Source organism: Heterodontus francisci, chromosome 38 (assembly GCF_036365525.1).
Source record: "Heterodontus francisci isolate sHetFra1 chromosome 38, sHetFra1.hap1, whole genome shotgun sequence".
NCBI lineage: Eukaryota > Metazoa > Chordata > Chondrichthyes > Heterodontiformes > Heterodontidae > Heterodontus > Heterodontus francisci.
This window is the reverse complement of record NC_090408.1, coordinates 25518955-25538439: the sequence shown is the minus strand read 5'-3', so window position 1 is coordinate 25538439 and position 19485 is coordinate 25518955. Positions and strand designations below refer to the sequence as shown.

Below are 19485 nucleotides of genomic sequence, written 5' to 3'. Positions count from 1 at the left end.
GGAAGCAAGGACACCAATTGGCACATTTTAAAAGCTTTTGAATATAAGCTTTTTCAATTTACTAAGAAACTAACTATTGTATTCCAATATAGCTAACAAATTATTCTGTATCTTTTGTTAAAAGTCATTTTCATTTATTTAAACTGATTGACTCACAGGTGGATTGACACAGTGATTAAAAATGCTATTATTTTGTGAAAAGCTTTTGAAATGTGCCTATTAGTGCTCTTGCGCCCAAAAGATACCAGCTTAACTTTGCAGACTCTGCAAACCATGCAATTAATGGAAATGTGTCATGGTGATTTTTACTGGATTAATCAAACCACACCAAGTTACCAAGCTTAAATATATTGAGGAATTTTTTTAAAGCAAACTTTTTTTTAAAAAAAAACCTTCTGAAACGCTGCTCAATTGCGCTTGGTCATGGCAGATTTATGTTGTGATACGCAAATGAGATTGAGCGTAAACTTGAGAAAATAAAACACTATTGAAAACGAGTGCATTTTATGCCCAGATTACCGATTGCGTCCAAGGAGGAAACTCTACCCCGGCAGTTGTGTGTCAGAGGACATCGTTTATGATCAACTGAGTACACAAGGGCTGTAATGTGGAGTTTGGAACAGCGCAGCAGTGACGTTCAACTTCGTGTCATCATGTTTGCTAAAGTCCCTCTCACTGCACCTGGCTAGATAGGACTGCAGCAAAGTACAAAAGGCAAACCATGAACAAACCCAGTTATTAAATGGAGCCCTATTCTACTTCAAACATGTCTAAGAAAAATTCTCTATTGCATGTAAATATTGGATTGCAGCTCACTGCCCTTCTCATTCCACAGTACCTATCTGTTTTTAACCCTTTCAGTACTTGAAGCCAGAGACTGGGATATTTCACTGTACTTTGATTATTTGAGTCAGAAGAGTCCACTGTTTTATTTGAGGACTAGAATATATTTTTGTTTTAAAAGATGGGACCCCTTCCCTCTGAATGTATTTACTGATTTATACAGCAACCCCAGCAGAGAGGGTCGTTAACGTGTTACCAGCTCTTTGAAAGTCCATTACTTATGAGTGTATCTGAATGGACTTATTCAGTGCTTTGTTTTTTTTTCTTCCCTTCAGCAAGTTTCCACCCTCCTCTCGGTATCACCCACAGTTACGTGGCTCAGATCAAGAACTTTTGATATAAATTGTGCCAGAAACCCGTGTCCAATTGCTCTACTTGTGATTCTTCTAGAGCCCCAGTGATCTTACACTGTTCTCCCAATTTCAACTCTACTTTCACATGTACAACGTGGTGCACATTAACTGTCTGTTCAGAAATATTGGATTAACACATCCAAAATAATTTTCTGGATTACACTATCCAAAGGAATTCTACCAATTCCACCCCCCCACCCCCGCCCCCTCCCACCGACCTGGGATCTGATTGTTGTCCTCTCCTAGAAGCCTACAGGGCTCCGAGTGGGTGGGGAGTGTCTGTATTGTCATGGGAAAGGCAACACAACTGTCTGGGACAGGCTGGACGGACCATTAGGTCTTGTCTCCGCGTCATTGTTCACATGTTTATATCATTGCCAGTAAGTGACGTTATCTATGTCTCCAATCACTCAATTCACTGATCCTTTTACTGAATGTCCTTCACAGACCAAGAATAATGTGTTTAGGGGATTGCCTCTATTTGCTTCCTGTAGCAAAATCACTACTATTTTCTTTAAACTTCTGTTTATGGTTTCACGGCAAATACTGCACTGAGCAAATCATCTTCTCTAGTATTAAGTAGCCATTACCTTGGATGTGTGAATTAGTGATGTCTCTTTCCTCCATTCTACTACAAATATCAGCCAGTTGGCAGCTAACATAAGGATCAAACAACATCAATAGCGCAATACCACCTTAATCCTTTTTGTGACTATGTTTTCTATATATATATATATATATATATATAGCTGAATATTAAGCAAAAACACTCCCATCAGTTCCAAAATTTCCTTCAATTTTTCTGAAAATCTATATTTTAAATACAAATATACTTGCTGCCGCCTTGCGGATTGAGATGATTTGTGCAGATCAAGATACTTATTGAAAAGTATCTAATTTGTCTAGCTGCAGGAGAGGCTGGGCAGTGGTTAGGAGTTGTGCTGAGAGTTTTGAATGTTCATTCTTCAAGAATATTGTAAAAATTCCCCAAAAACATTACATCAGTCTAGTTATTTAGTTCAGACAAGGAAACGCAGGCCAATCACAAGCTTGACATTACTACACACCAGAGTCTAGCATTAGTTTTTTTAAAAACAGGCAAAATAGGTAAGTATGATGGAGTCTGATAGTGGGTACTGGCTAAATATTATGATCTAATTTAAACTAGGAGTCCCTTATTGTGTTACAGTACAGACTGAGCGAAATGTAAGAAAGCAGAATGGAGAAAAGAACCATTGTATAAGAGTTTAAAAATAAGGAGTCTCCTATTTAAGACAGAGATGAGGAGTAATTTTTTTTTCCTCTCAGAGGGTCATTAGTCTCTGGAATTCTCTTTCTCAGAGATCAGTGGAGGTTGGGTCATTGAATATTTTTAAGGCTGAGTTAGATAGGTTCTTGATTGACAAGGGAGTCAAAGGGTATAGAGGGTAGACAGGAAAGTAGAGTTGAGGCCACAATCAGATCAGCAATGATCTTATCAAATGAAGGAGCAGGTGCCGAATGGCCTACCCCTGCTCCTAATTTGTATGTTCATATGTATGCATGTTTGTATGACCAATTCTTTCACTGACCATGTACAATACACTTTACCACTGATTGCCCAATCCATTTAATCTCCTCAAAAGATGAGGAAAAGCTCACCAAACTGCCCCCTGTCCCTCTGCATGTAAAGCAAACCCTGACTATCTATCTACACTTTACATCCTACATTATCCATCCTTGACTGATTGCATTCCTTGGAAGGAGACTTCCATGGCTGTGCCAGCTCAGGAAACACCAGATGCCACACCACGTTCTGGAATCTCTTTTTTCCATTTACTATTAGTATTCTGCTCCCAACAGATATTCATCCAGCTTTTTTCAAAGTTATAAAGGCGTGGCGAACACACCACTCGCTGCATTGCTCGATAGTACATTATATAGATCCAGTACTCTGGAGGAGCAAGACCCTTCTGGCTTTCTGTGCTCAACCGAAACAGAAGCACTTATTGGCATCAATAGCCCAGCTACGAATCAGGAGAGTTGAGACTTCTCCAAATGACTTTCTTAGGCACAGAAAAGAAAAACAAGGCGGAGCTGTGGAATGCATGAAAAAATTTGAGATATGACGGAAACAAAGTAAGGATCGATTGAAAGACAAAATCAATTTGCATGATGCATTGAGATTGGATGAAATAAACAGATATGAAATTGAGTGAAACTGATCAATGGGGTTTAAACAAAAGCAGGTAGAGCGGCTGAAACAGATAGAGAAATGGGGACAGATTAAACATAGAAAATAGGAGCAGGAGTAGGCCATTCGGCCCTTCAGGCCTGCTCCGCCGTTCAAAAAAGATCATGACTGATCGTCTAATTCAGTACCCTGTTCCTGCTTTCTCCCCATATCCCTTGATCACTTTGGCATTAAGAACTATATTCATCTCCTTCTTGAATATATTTAATGACTTGGCTTCCATTGCCTTCTGCGGTAGAGAATTCCACAGGTTCACCACCCTCTGAGTGAAGAAATTTCTCCGCATCTTGGTTCTAAATGACTTACCCATATCCTGAGGCTGTGATCCCTGGTTATGGACTCCCCACCCATAGGGAACATCCTCCCTGCATCTAGCCTGTCTAGTCCTGTTAGAATTTTATAGGTTTCTATGAGATCTCCTCTCATTCTTCTAAACTCTAGTGAATATAGGCCGTCGACCCAATCTCTCCTCATACGTCAATCCTGCCATCCCAGGAATCTGCCTAGTAAATCTTCTTTGCACTCCCTCCATGGCAAGAACATCCTTCCTCAGATAAGGAGACCAAAACTGCACACAATACTCCAAATGTGGTCTCACTAAGGCCCTGTATAACTGCAGTAAGACATCCTTGCTCCTGTACTCAAATCCTCTTGTAATGAAGGCCAACATACCATTCACCTTCCTAACTGCTTGCTGCACCTGGTGTACAAGGACACCCAGATCTCGTTGCACCTCCCCCTTCCCAATCTATCACCATTCAGATAATAATCTGCCTTTCTGTTTTTACAAGCAAAGTGGATAACCTCACATTTATCCACGTTAAACTGCATCTGCCATGCATTTGCCCACTCACCTAACTTGTCCAAATCACATTGGATCCTCTTTGCATCCTCCTCACAACTCACATTCCCCCCTAGCTTTGTGTCATCTGCAAACTTGGAAATGTTACATTTAGTTCCCTCACCCGAGTCATTAATATATATTGTGAATAGCTGGGGCCCAACCACTGATCTCTGCGGTACCCCACTAGTCACTGCCTGCCACTCAGAAAAAGACCCATTTCTTCCTACTCTCTGTTTCTTGACTGTCAACCAATTCTCAATCCATGCCAGTATATTACCCCCAATCCCATGTGCTTTAATTTTGCACACTAACCTCGTATCAAAAGCTTTCTGAAAATCCAAATACACCACATCCACTGGTTCTCCCTTATCTATTCTACTACTTACATCCTCAAAAAACTCCAGTAGATTTGTTAAGCATGAGTTCCCTTTCGTAAACCCATGCTGACTTTGTCCAATCCCATTTATGCTTTCCAGGTGTTCTGCTATCACATCCTTTATAATAGACTCTAGCATTTTACCCATTACTGATGTTAGGCTAACAGGTCTGTAATTCCCTGTTTTTTCTCTCCCTCCTTTTTTAAATAGTGGGGTCACATTCGCCACCCTCTAGTCTGTAGGAACTGCTCCAGAGTCTATAGAATTTTGGAAGATGACCACCAATGCATCCATTATTTCCAGGGCCACTTCCTTTAGTACTATAGATTATCAGGCCCTGGGGATTTGTCAGCCTTTAACCCCATTAATTTCCCTAGCTCTATTTTTTTTTATTAATACTGATTTCCTTCAGTTCCTCCCTCTCATTAGACCCTTGGTTCCCTAACATTCTGGGAGGTTATTTGTGTCCTCCTTTGTGCAGGCAGAACCAAAGTATGTGTTAAATTGTTCTGCCATTTCTTTGTTCCCCATTATAACTTCCCCCGTTTCTGACTACATTTATCTTCACTAATCTTTCTCTCTTCACATATTTATAGAAGCTTTTACAGTCAGTTTTTATGTTCCCCGCAAGTTTACTCTCATACTCTATTTTCCCCCGCTGAATCAGCCTCTTGGTCCTCCTTTACTGAATTCTAAACTGCTCCCAATCCTCAGACTTGCTGCTTTTTCTGGCAATTTTATATGCCTCCTCTTTGGATCTAATACTATCCCTAATTTCTTTTGTAAGCCACGGTTGAATCACCTTTCCGGTTTTATTTTTGCACCAGACAGGAATGAATGATTGTTGTAATTCATACACACGTTCTTTAAATATTATCCATTGCCTATCCACCATCATCCCTTTTAGTAAAGTTTCCCAATCTACCATAGCCAACTCACGCCTCATACCTTTGTGGTTTCCTTTATTTAGATTCAGGACCCTAGTTTCGGATTCAACTACTTCACTCTCCATCTTAATGAAGAATTCTATCATGTTAAGTTCGCTCCTCCCCAAGGGGCCCCGCACAACAAGATTGTTAATTAATCCTTTCTCATTACACAATACCCAGTCTAGGATAGCCTGTTCTCTAGTTGGTTCCTCAACATATTGGTCTACACACTCCAGGAAATCCTCCTCCACAGTATTATTGCTAATTTGGTTTGACGAGTCTATATGTAGACTAATGTCACCCATGATTACAACTGTACCCTTATTGCATACGTCTCTAATTTCCTGTTTAATGCCATCCCTTACATCTCCACTACTGTTTGGGGGCCTATAGACAACCCCCACCCATGTTTTCTGCCCCTTGGTGTTTCTTAGCTCCACCCATACAGATTCCACATCATGATTTTCTGAGCTAATATCCTTCCTCACTATTGCATTGATTTCCTCCTTTACTAACAACGCTACCCCACCTCCTTTCCCTTTTGGAGGGCCTGTCTTTCCTAAATATTGAATACCCCTGGATGTTCAGTTCCCATCCTTGGTCACCCTGCAGCCATGTCTCCGTAATCGCAACTATATCATAACCGTTTATATCTATTTGCGCTGTTATTTCATCTACCTTAATGTGAATGCTTTAGACTTGTCTTTTTAACATTAAAAGCTTTATTTTGCACTATGGCCCCATCTGTTTCTCGCTCTTGTTTTCTCTGCCTTCCACTTTTGCTTCTTACCTTTCTGTCTTTCATTTCTATCCTTGTTTCCCCCTCATCTGTCTCCCTGCTCAGATTCCCATCCCCCTGCCATTCTAGTTTAAACTCTCCCCGACAGCACTAGTAAACACCTGCTCCACCCCCCCCACCCCCCTCCCACCTGAGTAAATTGGTCCTGGTCCTGCCCAGGTGTAACCCGTCCAGCTTGCACTGGTCCCACCTTCCCCAGAACCAGTCCCAATGTCCCAGGAATATGAATCCCTCCCCCCCACATCATTTCTCCAGCCACGTATACATCTGATATATCCTGCTTTTTCTGCTCTCACTAGCACTTGGCACTGGTAGTAATCCTGAGATTACTACCTTTGAGGTCCTACTTTTTAATTTACGTCCTAACTCCCTATATTCAGCTTGTAGGACCTCATCCTTTTTTTTAACCTATGTTGTTGGTATCGATATGTACCATGACAACTGGCTGCTCGCCCTCCCCCTCAGACTGCCCTGCAGCCGCTCAGTGACATCCTTGACCCTAGCACCAGGGAGGCACCATACCATCCCGGAATGTCTTTTGCGGCCGCAGAAATGCCTGAAAAGCGAGGTGTGGTTACAGAGAGGAAGCTTATAAGAAACCGAGTCACTGGTGCCTGGTAAGGACTAATTTCAGAGGGTAAGAGTAGAGATACTGCACAGAAACTCTGTCACTGCAGTGACTGGGGTAAACTTTCTCAGGTGTTACAGAGTTTGGATCCACTAGATTTAGAATTCTTAATGATCATGTCTCCTCTTAACCATTTTCGGAGGAAAATAAATTTAGTTCTGTGAGGCACTTTATAACTTGGATTTGTAAAATCCAAACTTATACTTCTTAACTTTCTTTGAACATTTGCCAATGCATTTATGTCCTTTCAGAAGTAGAATGTCCAAAACAACACACCACATTCTGAATGTGAATTTATCTGAGCACTATGCAAGGTTAGAGTAATTTGTTCATAGTCCAACCAGTTGGGCCAACAAAGGTGTCAGGCAAGATCCCCATGGCATTCCACCATGGGGAAGTTTTCTTGTTGTCTACTATTAGAATAGATAAAAATCAGTGATTTAGTGATTGCAAAAACTATTGCTGAATTTAGCCCTCCCACTCCCTGGCCAAATATTCAGTGAATGGTTTGAGCCTCATCTCAGGTTGTTCTGTTGAAATTAAGGTTATGAAGTAAACACTGCCTCAGTCTAGTAACCTCTAATGGGAAACGATTTATAGTAAACATTAATATTATTACAATGACAGCCCTGAACTTCTAATTAAAACATTGACTCACAGCTCAAACAAAGAGGACAGGAAGAATGCTGTTGGAGCGGGTTTAACACCAAAAGATTCTGACTGAGTTCTACCATAGATCAAGGGAATCACACTACACTAAAGACAACACCATGATAACTCTTTTAAAATTCATATTAACCCACTCACTGATCTGTTGAGAGTTACTGCTAGTATTTTTGTTAGTGAAGGTACTTTTCACGCTGTATTTATTCACTTGAAAACTGGAGTGTATTTTCGATCAGTGTTATACATTGAATGGGTCTGTGTCAATGAAGGACTTTACAGGACACTGAGCTCACAGCCTTGCGAATTAAGTTGTTAACACATATGGACAGAAGTTGAAATAACCTATCCCTAAAAATAATGGGTGTTCCCCACATTACTTGTTTGTAAATGATTCAATCACTTGCAGCAAAGAGAGAGATAGCAGTGTGTATTTATGTCACACCTTTGTCTCAGAGTTTCTGTCAAGTAAAGGTTGGAGGTGAGCAAACAAACTACACACTCCTGAAATCTCAGCTGCAAAATCTTATCTTTCCATCGGGTGATACTAGGAACACTGGTTTTACAAAAGGAAGCTTCTTCAACTCCCACCTAACCCGAGAGAAAAGGCGATTTACAAATTCAGCTATTTTTATCTGTGTTCTATATAAAGTTATTAAAGGACGTGTGCGGTTAAATCTGAGATAATTAATCAGTGGCAAATTACAAAGAGATGTTAAAAATTAGCTAGTCACAGGCATTGCCTGTGGGGTCCTGTCACTTTAAACCAGGATGTAAAATACATTTACAAAGAAGACCTAACAATAAGTTGCGAATTGATGGGCTCTTAAATCTTAACATTTTATTTGCATTAGCTAAATGATAAATAGAAATCCAAACTTCTGACTTAAAGCTGAGGACTCATGACATAGGAATTACCTGTATTTAAGGCTGCCAACTCTGATCGGGCGTAGTCCAGGAGGTTACATACCAATGCGTCCTGCCTCCCATGACCCACCCCCACCATTGATTGCCTGACAGGTCCATCCCATGCCAATTTGTACACGAACAGCCTTCCCAATTGCATGTATCCTGACTGCCTGTCAAACAGCCTTTTTCTCTTTCTCCAATATGTTTATAACAAATAAACAAATTAATTCAGTGAAATTTTAAAAATCAATTTTGTTAATGGCCCTATGACTTTTCTCCCTGGGGTTCTTGAAGCACTGCCCAAGAGATTTTTTTTTAAAATTCCTGGAGACTTGGCAACCCCACCTGTACCATTAGCACTGCTATAAACACTTGTAGAGGTAACAGGAGCAGTGACACTGCTGGACATTACTGACCGCTTCTGTTTTGCCTCTTCTTTTGGTTTCCTCTCTTGCCGAGGTGGAGTTCCCATCGCCGTGGAGAGTCAGCCGGAGCCTTCGGATGTTACCCTAAGCAATGGAACAACCAGGTGTTTATCCTGTTGCACTATTTAAGTGGAAGCAAAACAAAAGCACATTTCCCCAAGCAGTCGTACAGTTTAAACTGAAACGTTCAATATGCTGAGCAGCCTAGATGCAATATAAAACACATTTTGTCACATCAAATTAACAGCAATAAAATAAAGTGACTTACCCTTCTCACAGGCTCCTGTGATTCAGCAATTGTGCATGTTGTCGCTGTCTTGAAGTGTAGCATTGTCCTTACAAATGTCGCTTATCCAAAAGATCCACAACGTCGACTTTGCCAGCTACTCCCAAAAAGTGGCAGAAACTCTCCTTACCATATGTTACCCTTCTTAAATTTTATTCAGGCAACCATTCCAGTCCCGGTTTAGTCTGTGCCTTTTAACCACTCTTCCTTAATTTTAGGCGTGACCTTTGATAAGAAATTTGAGGAGCTGGAGTTTGTTAAAAACGGAGAGGACAAACCAGCAGCAGGTTACTAAAGGACGCTGTAATCAGCTTGTCATTTGCAGTGCACCACCACATCAAAAGCAAATGTCTTCTCAAACAGCCATCTGTTTTCACCCTCCGTCCGGAAAGATGATGAATATGTTTGTTACTTAGCAGCTCATCTATTATCACACATCTGGGACTATGTCCTTACCCAACTTGTCAAACTACATTTTACCTGTTCTAGCCCTTCCTCATTAGAATACTTTACATGGGTGTTGTCCCATTCCACCTTTATCACGGTTGGCTCAATATATTTCAGTTGTTTTTCACAAGGGCGTGAGTAGAAACCATTTGCTTCTATTTGCCTAACGTTGTCTCAAAAGTTCTACCCCCATTGTACCTGAATCTAAGCACTATTACTTATACCACTCATTTTTCTTCTCTCTTTCCCAAAAAACACAAAGTAGACAAACTTTAAAACAAGATCAGCCTCAAGGGCGCTACTGTTTATTTGGTTATCTGAGGTCTATTGTGATACGCAGCACCTGGACTGGAGGTCTGAGTGTTCACTAACCCTTTCAGAACTGGAGTCAGATTTTGCACAAATAAAGGAAAGATGTTGATAAATTTGCAGTTTACCTGAAGAATTTTTTGAATGGATAAAAATATTATGCTGCCTTTTTATATCCTTAATTTCAGTTTGTAATATTCTCTCTTTTTTTAAATTAAAATGCCTCTATCCAAAACTCAGTCACTCATATTCTGTCCCTCACTGGCCCAATACCCCAATGTGTTAAACTTAAATCATCATCTGAAAATCTGTCTGCAATCTCCTCCATCTGTACATCTCCTCCTGTCATCTTCATCTTAGGCAGTCGCTCAGGATGGAGTATGACTTCCTTCCACTCTAGTTCAGTGTGTTTTAGCATGACTAATGAGTCTGGTGCATGAACTGCAGACTCTATCGCGTATGGGGCAAGTGGTGCTTGAAGAGTTGGATGGGTTGTTGGGGGGGGGGGGGGGGGGGTCGCTGTGCACTCCTTCCGCTGCCTGGACCTGACCTCTACTTGCTCCCATCAAAATCTCACGAGGTTCTCAGGACCTTCCTGAATGCAGTTTCTCCACTCTGAGCGGTCGAGGGACAGGGATTCCCATGGGTCGGTAGGGTATTCTGCATGGTGGATTTCTTCAGGGATGCTATGAGAACGTCCCTAAAGCTTTTCCTCTGTGCTGCTGGCAGTCCTTTGCTGCGGTGAAGCTCAGAGTAGAGCAGTTGCTTCGGGAGCCTGGTGTCAGGCGTGCGGCTGATGTGGCCTGCCCAGCGAAGCTGGTTTTGGGTGATTAGCACCTCAATGCTGGGAATGTAAGCTTGGGAGAGGATACAGACATTATGCTGCCTTTCCTGCCAACAAATGTGAAGGTTTTAGTGGAGACATTGTTGGTGGCATTTCTCCAGGATCTGTAATATTACCTGTCCCTTTGGTGTGTGATCTGTTGTGAGACTCACAGGACTGCAAGTAATATCCCAATAAAACATGGGTTTTATTACAACTGAACTAGAACATATATATACAAATAGTTACTGCATGAGCTAGATTTGAACAGCTCTCACTCTTCCGGCCTCCACCCACAACTGCCTGGTTATGTGTGACACAATATCACTTCCTCTGATGACATTCACTTACAGCTCTTAAGGTGGTCCATTGTTAAGGTTGTTCCTTCTTAAGGTCATCCCACAACATCCTCCTTTTCTCCAAAGATAAAAACATATGTACAATATACAGTGACATTGTGGTTTGGACTAACTATACATTATTAAACGGAATGTTATTTGCAACTAAGAAAATTTAACACTCTTTAAAATGTAGAGGAGGTTTGCTTATTCGTCCCGATCTGGTTATCTTGAATCTCTTCCTAGAGTTGAGCTCGTCTTGATGACTCCCCTGAGATTCTGGTGACTCAGAACTCTGGTTAGCATGTTCTTCTTCTGTGCTTGTAGCCTCTGTACATTCATCTCCAGACTTTGTCTTTGCGCGGGCCCTCGATGCCACAGGGTTGTCACATGTAGCGTTGTCATACATATCTCTGAGCTGACTGTGGTTTCATCTGAAAATCACACCATTGGGTGTCTGGCCCCGTATAATCTGGGCTGGTCACATATCCTAGTGACCTCTGCAGGATACCAAGTTCCTGACGCGTGATTGAGGACTCCGACCTTCTGTCCTACTTGCAAACGTGCTAATTCTGGTCCTGCGTGTCTGTCATACGATGCCTTCATCTTCCCTTGTTTAGACAGAAGTATATCTTTACTGTAGAAAACATAGAGAGATGTTGACTGGGCAGGGAGATTCTTACCTGCCTTCCAAACATCAACTCTGCAGGCGACGGTAAGCCCATGTCCAACGGAGTAGCTTGGAGGAGCAGCATTGCAACCTTGAGATCTTGACCCATCTGCCTACACTTTAAAAGAAACACTTTGATGGCGAGCACCATGCGTTCAGCCACGCCGTTGGACTTTGGATAATGCGGCGTTGATGACTCCCTGCCACATGTCTCGGAATGGTTTTCCTGCATACCGCGGTCCATTATCGGAGATGAGTTTGTCCGGCTTGCCAAATAGGCTGAACAGGGCACTGACCCGTATCACTGACCACTGCACTTGACATATCTCTCAGCTGCCTGATGATCGGAAAGTTGGTGAAGTAATCCATGACAAGGAGGAAATCATCACCTTGAATGTGAAATAAATCTGTGCCAATCTTCACCCATGGATCTGAAGTTGGTTCATGTGGGATCAAGGGTTCCTTCTGTTGATTCAGCTGACAAGTTTTACATGTCTCACAGAATTTCACCACTGTCTCAGCATCACTGTTGATTCCTGACCACTAGACCATCTCTCCGGCAAGGCGTCTGGTACATTCTATTCCCAAATGCCCGTGATGCAGTTGGGTTCGAATATCAGATCACAGAGCTTCGGGTATCAGGACTTGTTTCCCTTTGAAAATCACCCCTTGTGATACACCGAGCTCGTCTCGATATGGCCAGAAACAGCGTAGACGTTTGGTGTATGGTGTCAGGCCATCCTTCCACAATTACCTTCACAATAACAAGAGGGTAGGGTCACGTGCCATCTCGTCTCTGAGTTGCTTGCATTTGTGGGGTCAAAAACTCATGAGGTCGATCTTCAGGGCATCCTCAATCTCAGTATCCACATCGTGGACATGCAAATCTAGCGAGACATCTGCATCTTTATTCAGGTTAGGCACCTTCTCAGGGTGTCTGATGTGACCATTGTGCTTCCCAGTTTATATTGGATGTCACAGTCGTAGCCCTGGACCTTCTCCAAAAGTCTCTGCAACCATGGAGGAGCACTCGTGAGTGGTTTGTGCCATATGGTTTCAAGTGGCTTATGGTCAGTCTCCACAGTAAAATGTTTTCCGAACAAGTAGGTGTGAAACCTAACGATACCAAAAACCAGAGCTAATGTTTCACATTCGATGTTAGAGTAATTGGATTGGGTTTGAGACAAAGTCTTCAACGTGAAAGTGACTGACTTCCCTTCCTGCATGATGCAGGTGCCTGATCCTTCCTGGAACACGCCGACCTCGAGGATGGTCTCCTTAGTCGGGTCATAATACTGTAGCACACTGTCTTGACTTGACTGAACTAAGGACTCAAACACCTGCTGGTGGTCTTCCTGCCTCAAGTAAGGGGCATCTTTACACAGCAGTTCACAAAGTGGTTCTGCTCACTCAATGAAATTGGGGATGTACGGGGCCAAAAGGTTGAATAGCCCTAGACAACATTGTAGGTCTTCCTGTTCCTGAGGGATTGGCATTGGCTCAGACATCTTCGATCTTATCTGGGTCTGGACGTATTACTGTGAAGGAATATATTAACCTAAAGAAGTTGATGTGCCCAACCTTCATAAAATCCTAGAATGGTTACAGCACGGAAGGAGACCAGTCAGCCCATTGTGACTGTTCCAGCTCTCTGCAACAGCAACTCACCTAGTCCCACCCGCACACCTTATTCCCACAGCCATGCTAATTCTCTCTCGTCAGGTCCTGATCCAATTCCCTTAACATGACCTGTCACCTCTTGCTATGAAACGCAAGGCCTTCATGACGAGCAGTCGGCATTAGCAAATGCAAGTTTCTGTCATGCTCTGCCTTGGTCTGCCCCATCACTGTAATTGTTTTTATTGCAGATTTCCAGCATCCGCAGTATTTTGCTTTTATTTTTCCATTTTCTAGATAGTCGGTTTATTCACAGAATGCAACATTACATATCTCTGCCTCCTGCCTCTCCTCCCCCCACCCCCCCCCACACCCCGTGTCCCAGTAGGCTCCCTTTCTGTCTGCTCTAACTCCTTAATTAAACAATGCCCTTCACCTGCGTATCTTTAACAACATAATTAACCTATGACTAACATTGATAAGAGGAACTGCAACCTCCCTCACATATGGCATCACCCTTGAAATTATCGATCGCCTCAAACCTGTCTGGGTAAAATAGTTTCAGGTCTCTAACTATAACTCTAACACAAATAGAAATAAATGAATATGATTTGATAGCTATCACAAAGACGTGGTTGCAGGACGACCAGGACTGGAAACTTGATGTTCAAGGATATTCGATGTTCCGGAAGAATAGGCAGAAAGGAAAAGGAGGTGGGGTAGCTTTGTTAATAAAGGAAGGGATCAGTGCAGTTGTGAGTAATGATATAGGTGTAATAGATCGTGATGTAGAATCAGTTTGGGTGGAAATAGGAATAGCTAGGGAAAGAAATCACAGGTGGGAGTGGTCTATAGGCCTCCGAGGAGTTGACTCTGTAGGACAAAGTATTAATCAGGAAATAATGGAGGCGTGTAAGAAGGGCACTGCAATTATCATGGGTGATTTTAATCTGCATATAGACTGGACAAATCAAATTGGCAAGGTAACATGGAAGACAAATTTTTAGAGTGCATCAGGGATCGTTTCTTAGAACAATACGTTGCAGAACCTACCCGGCGACAGGCTATTTTAGATTTGGTATTGTGTAATGAGGTAGAATTAATAAGAGATCTCGTAGTTAAGAACCTTTAGGGGGAAGCGATCATAACATGGTAGAATTTCAAATTCAGTTTGAGGGTGAGCAACTTGGGTCTCAAACCAGTGTCTTCAACTTAAACAAGGGCAATTACAGATGTATGAGGAAAGAGTTGTCTAAAGTGGGCTGGGAAAATAGACTAAAGGGAAAGTCAGTAGATAATCAGTGGCAGACCTTTAAGCAGATATTATATAACACTCAGCAAACATTTATTCCGGTCAGAAGGAAGGACTCAATGAGAACGATGAACCACCCGTGGATAACAAAGGAAGTTGAGGAGAGTATCAATCAAAAACAAAGGTGTACAATGCGGCAAAAGCTAGTGGTAGGCCAGAGGATTGGGAATTTTTTAGAAACCATCAGTGGATGACTAAAAAACTAATAAAGAGGGAGAAAATTGATTATGAGTGTAAATTGGCAAGAAATATAAAAACAAACAGTAAGAGCATCTTCAGGTATATAAAAAGGAAGAGAGTAGCTAAAGTAAGTGTGGGACCCTCAGAGGATGAGACTGGGGAATTAATAACAGGAAACAGGGAAATGGCAGATAATTTAAACCAATATTTTGCATCGGCCTTCACAGTGGAGGACACCATAAACATCCCAACAATAATAGATGAGCAAGGTCTAAATGGGAGGGAGGAACTTGTAACAATCTCTATCGCGAGGGAAAAGGTGCTCAACAAGCTGAAGGGTCTAAAGGCAGACAAGTCGCCAGGACCGGATGGCCTGCATCCAAGGGTTTTAAACAAAATGGCTGCAGAGATAGTGGAGGCATTGGTCGTAATATACCAAAACTCACTGGATTCCGGTAGGGTACCAGCAGATTGGAAAACCGCTAATGTGACACCCCTATTCAAGAAAGGAGGGAGACAGAAAGCAGGAAACTATAGACCAGTTAGCTTAACATCAATCATTGGGAAAATGCTAGAGTCCACAATTAAGGAAGAAATAGCAGGATATTTAGAAAAACATAATGCAATCAAACAGAGTCAACGTGGTTTTATGAAAGGGAAATCATGTTTGACAAATTTGTTAGAGTTCTTTGAGGATATAACAAGCAGAGTGGATAAAGGGGAACCTGTAGATGTAATGTATTTGGATTTTCAGAAGGCGTTCAATCAGGTGCCACATAAAAGGTTATTGCACAGAATAAGAGCTCAGGGTATTGGGGGCAATGCGTTGGCATGGATTGAGGATTGGCTAACACACAGAAGGCAGAGAGTTGGGATTAATGGGTCTTTTTCAGGTTGGAAAGCTGTGACTAGTGAGGTGCAGATTATTATTTAGATGGAGAAAGACTATAAAATACTGCAGTACAGAGGGATCTGAGTGTTCTTGTACATGAAACACAAAAAGTTAGCATGCAGGTGCAGCCAGTAATTAGGAAGGTAAATGGAATTTTGGCCTTTATTGCTAGGGGGTTAGAGTTTAAAATAGGGAAGTCTTGTTACAACTGTACAGGGTGTTGGTAAGGTCACACCTGGAGTATTGCGTACAGTTTTGGTCCCCATGTTTAAGGAAGGATATACTAGCATTGGAGGCAGTTCAGAAAAAGTTCACTAGGCTGATTCCTGGGATGAAGGGGTTGTCTTATCAAGAACGGCTAAACAGGTTAGGCCTTTATTCATTGGAGTTTAGAAGAATGAGAGCTGATCTTATTGAAACATATAAGATTCTAAGGGGGCTTGACAGGGTAGATGTTGAGAAGATGTTTCCACTGGTGGGCGAATCTCAAACAAGGGGACATAGTTACAGAATAAGGGGGTCACACATTTAAAACCACCCTTCTCTCAGAGGGTGGTGAATCTCTGGAATTCTCTACCTCAGAGAGTTGTGGAGGCTAGATCACTAAATGTATTTAAGGAGGAGGTAGATAGATTTTTGAAATCTTGGGGAGTTGAGGGTTATGCGGAGCAGGCCCAAAAGAGGAATTGAGGCCTGGGACAGATCAGCCATGATCTTATTGAATGGTGGGGCAGGCTTGAGGTGCTGAGTGGCCTACTCCTGCTCCTATTTCCTATGTTCTAACTGACTCAATGCACTCCATGTTGCAACCTTCCATACCTTTTGGTGCAGTGCTGACCCCTAGTATAGTGACGATTCATAAATCTTGGCAGACTGGAGGTCCTACAGAGCCGGTCCAGTTGTGTCTGAAATATAAAACATTTGTAGGAGCCATTCGGAGCTCCCATAGCTACACTTCAAGGTTATCGTTCTAATGCACTTGATTGAAGACCCATTGTAGGCAGTCAGCCTAGCTGTGGTTGGTTGCACCATAGATTTCCATTTCTTTAAGTACATATCCTTCAATGTGTGGATGGACAGAATATTTGCACTTGCTCTGGTGTTGGTTTTTACCCGAGCTTATGCTTGCCACTCTTCTGCGGACATATAATCCCAATCAGATTGCATAATAGCATTGACATGTTGATCCAAAATAACTCTGTGAAATGCTTGCTCGCTGTTTGTACGTTCATCCATGTCCTCCTGGCAATATGTCTCTGCTGACCTGATGAACCTGCTTGGGCATTTGTTGTGTTTGCCATCCTGTCTTGCAGACATTCTCTCTGCATGTGATCTGCTACCATTCCTTTGGCAGTACCTGAGCTTGGCCTTCTGCACTGCCTTGCCCAGTGTCCTCACATACCACAAGCTTTGCACTGGTCCTGGTTTGCCGGACCTCTCTGAATTGGGCCTAGCAGACTTCTGAGCCTTGGTTAACGTATCAATTGTCGTAGCCGCCCCCAATGCTTGTAACTGTTGGCACCCAGCCATGATGGCTTCAGATTTCCTTTCATCATTGAGTAGTGTACCTATGGTGTGCCCTTTCTTCTTTTCTAGCAGGACTTTTTGAAAAGTCTGTAGTGAGGTAGATGTGATTACTAGCTCTATAACCCATTCTGACAATTCGATATCTGCAAAGTAACAATATTGAGCTTTGTCTTGGCACCTTGCAACAAACTGATCAATGGACTAATCTTGCCTTTGCTGGTAGGTCATAAGCTCAAGCCGATGTGCTTGGGAATTTAGTTTCACCTTCAGTTGCTGCTCCAGGAATGTCCAGCTCTTGCTAGGGTACTTCAGATCGTCAGCTGACAATCCTAAGGTTACAAGGCCTGTTCCCCAGTGCAAGCTTAATTTTGGTAGCTTGTTTCTCTGGTTCACTCACTTCATGGTCCAGGAAACACAGCTCCATTTGCTGTCAGAATAGTTTAAATGCAAAGGATATGTCCAACACCTTCCAGTTCATAACTGAATATCTAAACGCCACTGTCTTAATGATCCTGCTGTTTTTTTTATAAATACAGATTGTATGTTTCACATGCACACTTATTTTTGTTTCCCTTTCAAGACAGATTCTTTATTTTTTAGTTCTGCCCTTTTTAAGAGTGAGAGAGACTGCAGGCTTAGTTGTTTGCACAGTTAGTTTTTTTTAAAACTGAGAGACAGGCTCTTTGTTGACACAGCTGTTCAATTTTTTTTGAACACAATGAGCTGCCTTTTTTAAAACTGAGTGAGTTTTTTTTCTTAGGAGCTAGTTTCAGCTTGAAGTTCTTGCAGCTGCCACAGCCAGCCTTTTACATTGCGCTGGATGTTCCAGGCGCTGCTGGGCCCTTACTGCTTTTTTCTGCTTAGGCTGTGCCCACAAAGCAAAAAAACTGGGAAAGCTAAAACAGTAATGGCTTCAGTTACTGCTTTTAAAATTCTTCAACCCACTGCCAGATAGGTGAAAACTCTGATCGCCTGGCAAATTGCCAGCTGTACGCAGAGTTTCAACACCACCCAGGGTCCTCTCTGTAGCCTGCCTCACTGCACTGCTGTGGGGTCTCTAGCTGGATCTTCAGCCATTTAGGTAAACACCCTGCTGTTCTTTGTTCTCCCACTTGATGTGCTCTTCAGGAAAAATCAAACGTGGTCATGATGTGATATTTGATAGTTTTCAGAAAAAGTAAGTCCTTGATGCTGCCACCATATAATATTACTTGTCCCTTTGGTGTGTGGTCTGTTGTAAGACTCACAGGACTGCAAGTAATATCCCAATATTATATTGTTATAACTGATCTAGAAAACATATACATACTAATAGTTACTGCATTGGCTAGATTTGAACATCTGTCACTCTGCCAGGCTCCACCCACAACTGCCTGGCCATGTGTGACACGACATCAGTTCCTCTGATGATGTTCACTTGCAGCTCTTAAGGTGCTCCGTTCTTAAGGTCATCCCACAACAGTGCCTACTATACATTGTCCAAGTCTCTGAAGCATATAAACAGCACAGGGAACACTGCTGCCTGGTACACCATGACTCTAATCCCAGGTTTGAGGTCCTGGTCCCCGACTACTCTCTGCCAAAGGCAGCGCTGGCACATTGAAGGCAGTGGTAGATTTCGTCATCTATGTCTGCCTTCATTAAGAGGAGACTCCCGAGAAATGACAAATGGTTCACATTTTCCAGGGTCTTGCCGTGAATCCTGATCAATTTAAGATGACGTTGTGCTATGGGATTGGGTTGGAAGAGGACTTTACTTTTCCGGATGTTTAAAGTAAGGCCAATCCTCTCATATGCTTCAGTGAAGGAGTCAATGAGATGGCTTGGAGCTCAGTCTTCAACTGAGCACATACACAAGTGTCATATGTATACTGAAGTTCAATGATTGAGGTTGGAGTGATCTTTGTTTTGGAGCGGAGGCGACGGAGGTTGTATAATTTTCCGTCTGCCCTGTAGGTTATCTCCACTCCTGTGGGGAGCTTGCTGGAGGTGAGGTGCAAAATTGCAGTGAGGAAGATGGAGAAGAGGGTTGGTGCGATGACATAGCCTTGTTTGAACCGAGCCTTCACTGAGATAGGGTC

The 19485-nt window shown here is 42.4% G+C and overlaps 1 protein-coding gene across 1 annotated transcript in view; it reads right to left on the bottom strand.

The window, feature by feature from the left end:
- Window positions 1-9805, bottom strand: part of LOC137352443 (myocardial zonula adherens protein-like) — a 67834-nt gene extending 58029 nt beyond the window's left edge. The window contains exons 1-2 of the mRNA XM_068017891.1: window positions 9272-9805; window positions 8995-9087 (exon numbers count right to left, since the gene is read on the bottom strand). Coding sequence (XP_067873992.1) covers window positions 8995-9087; window positions 9272-9334 — 156 coding nt within the window. The 5' untranslated portion in view covers window positions 9335-9805. The remainder of the gene's footprint in view (window positions 1-8994; window positions 9088-9271) is intronic.
- Between the last annotated feature and the right edge of the window lie 9680 nt (window positions 9806-19485).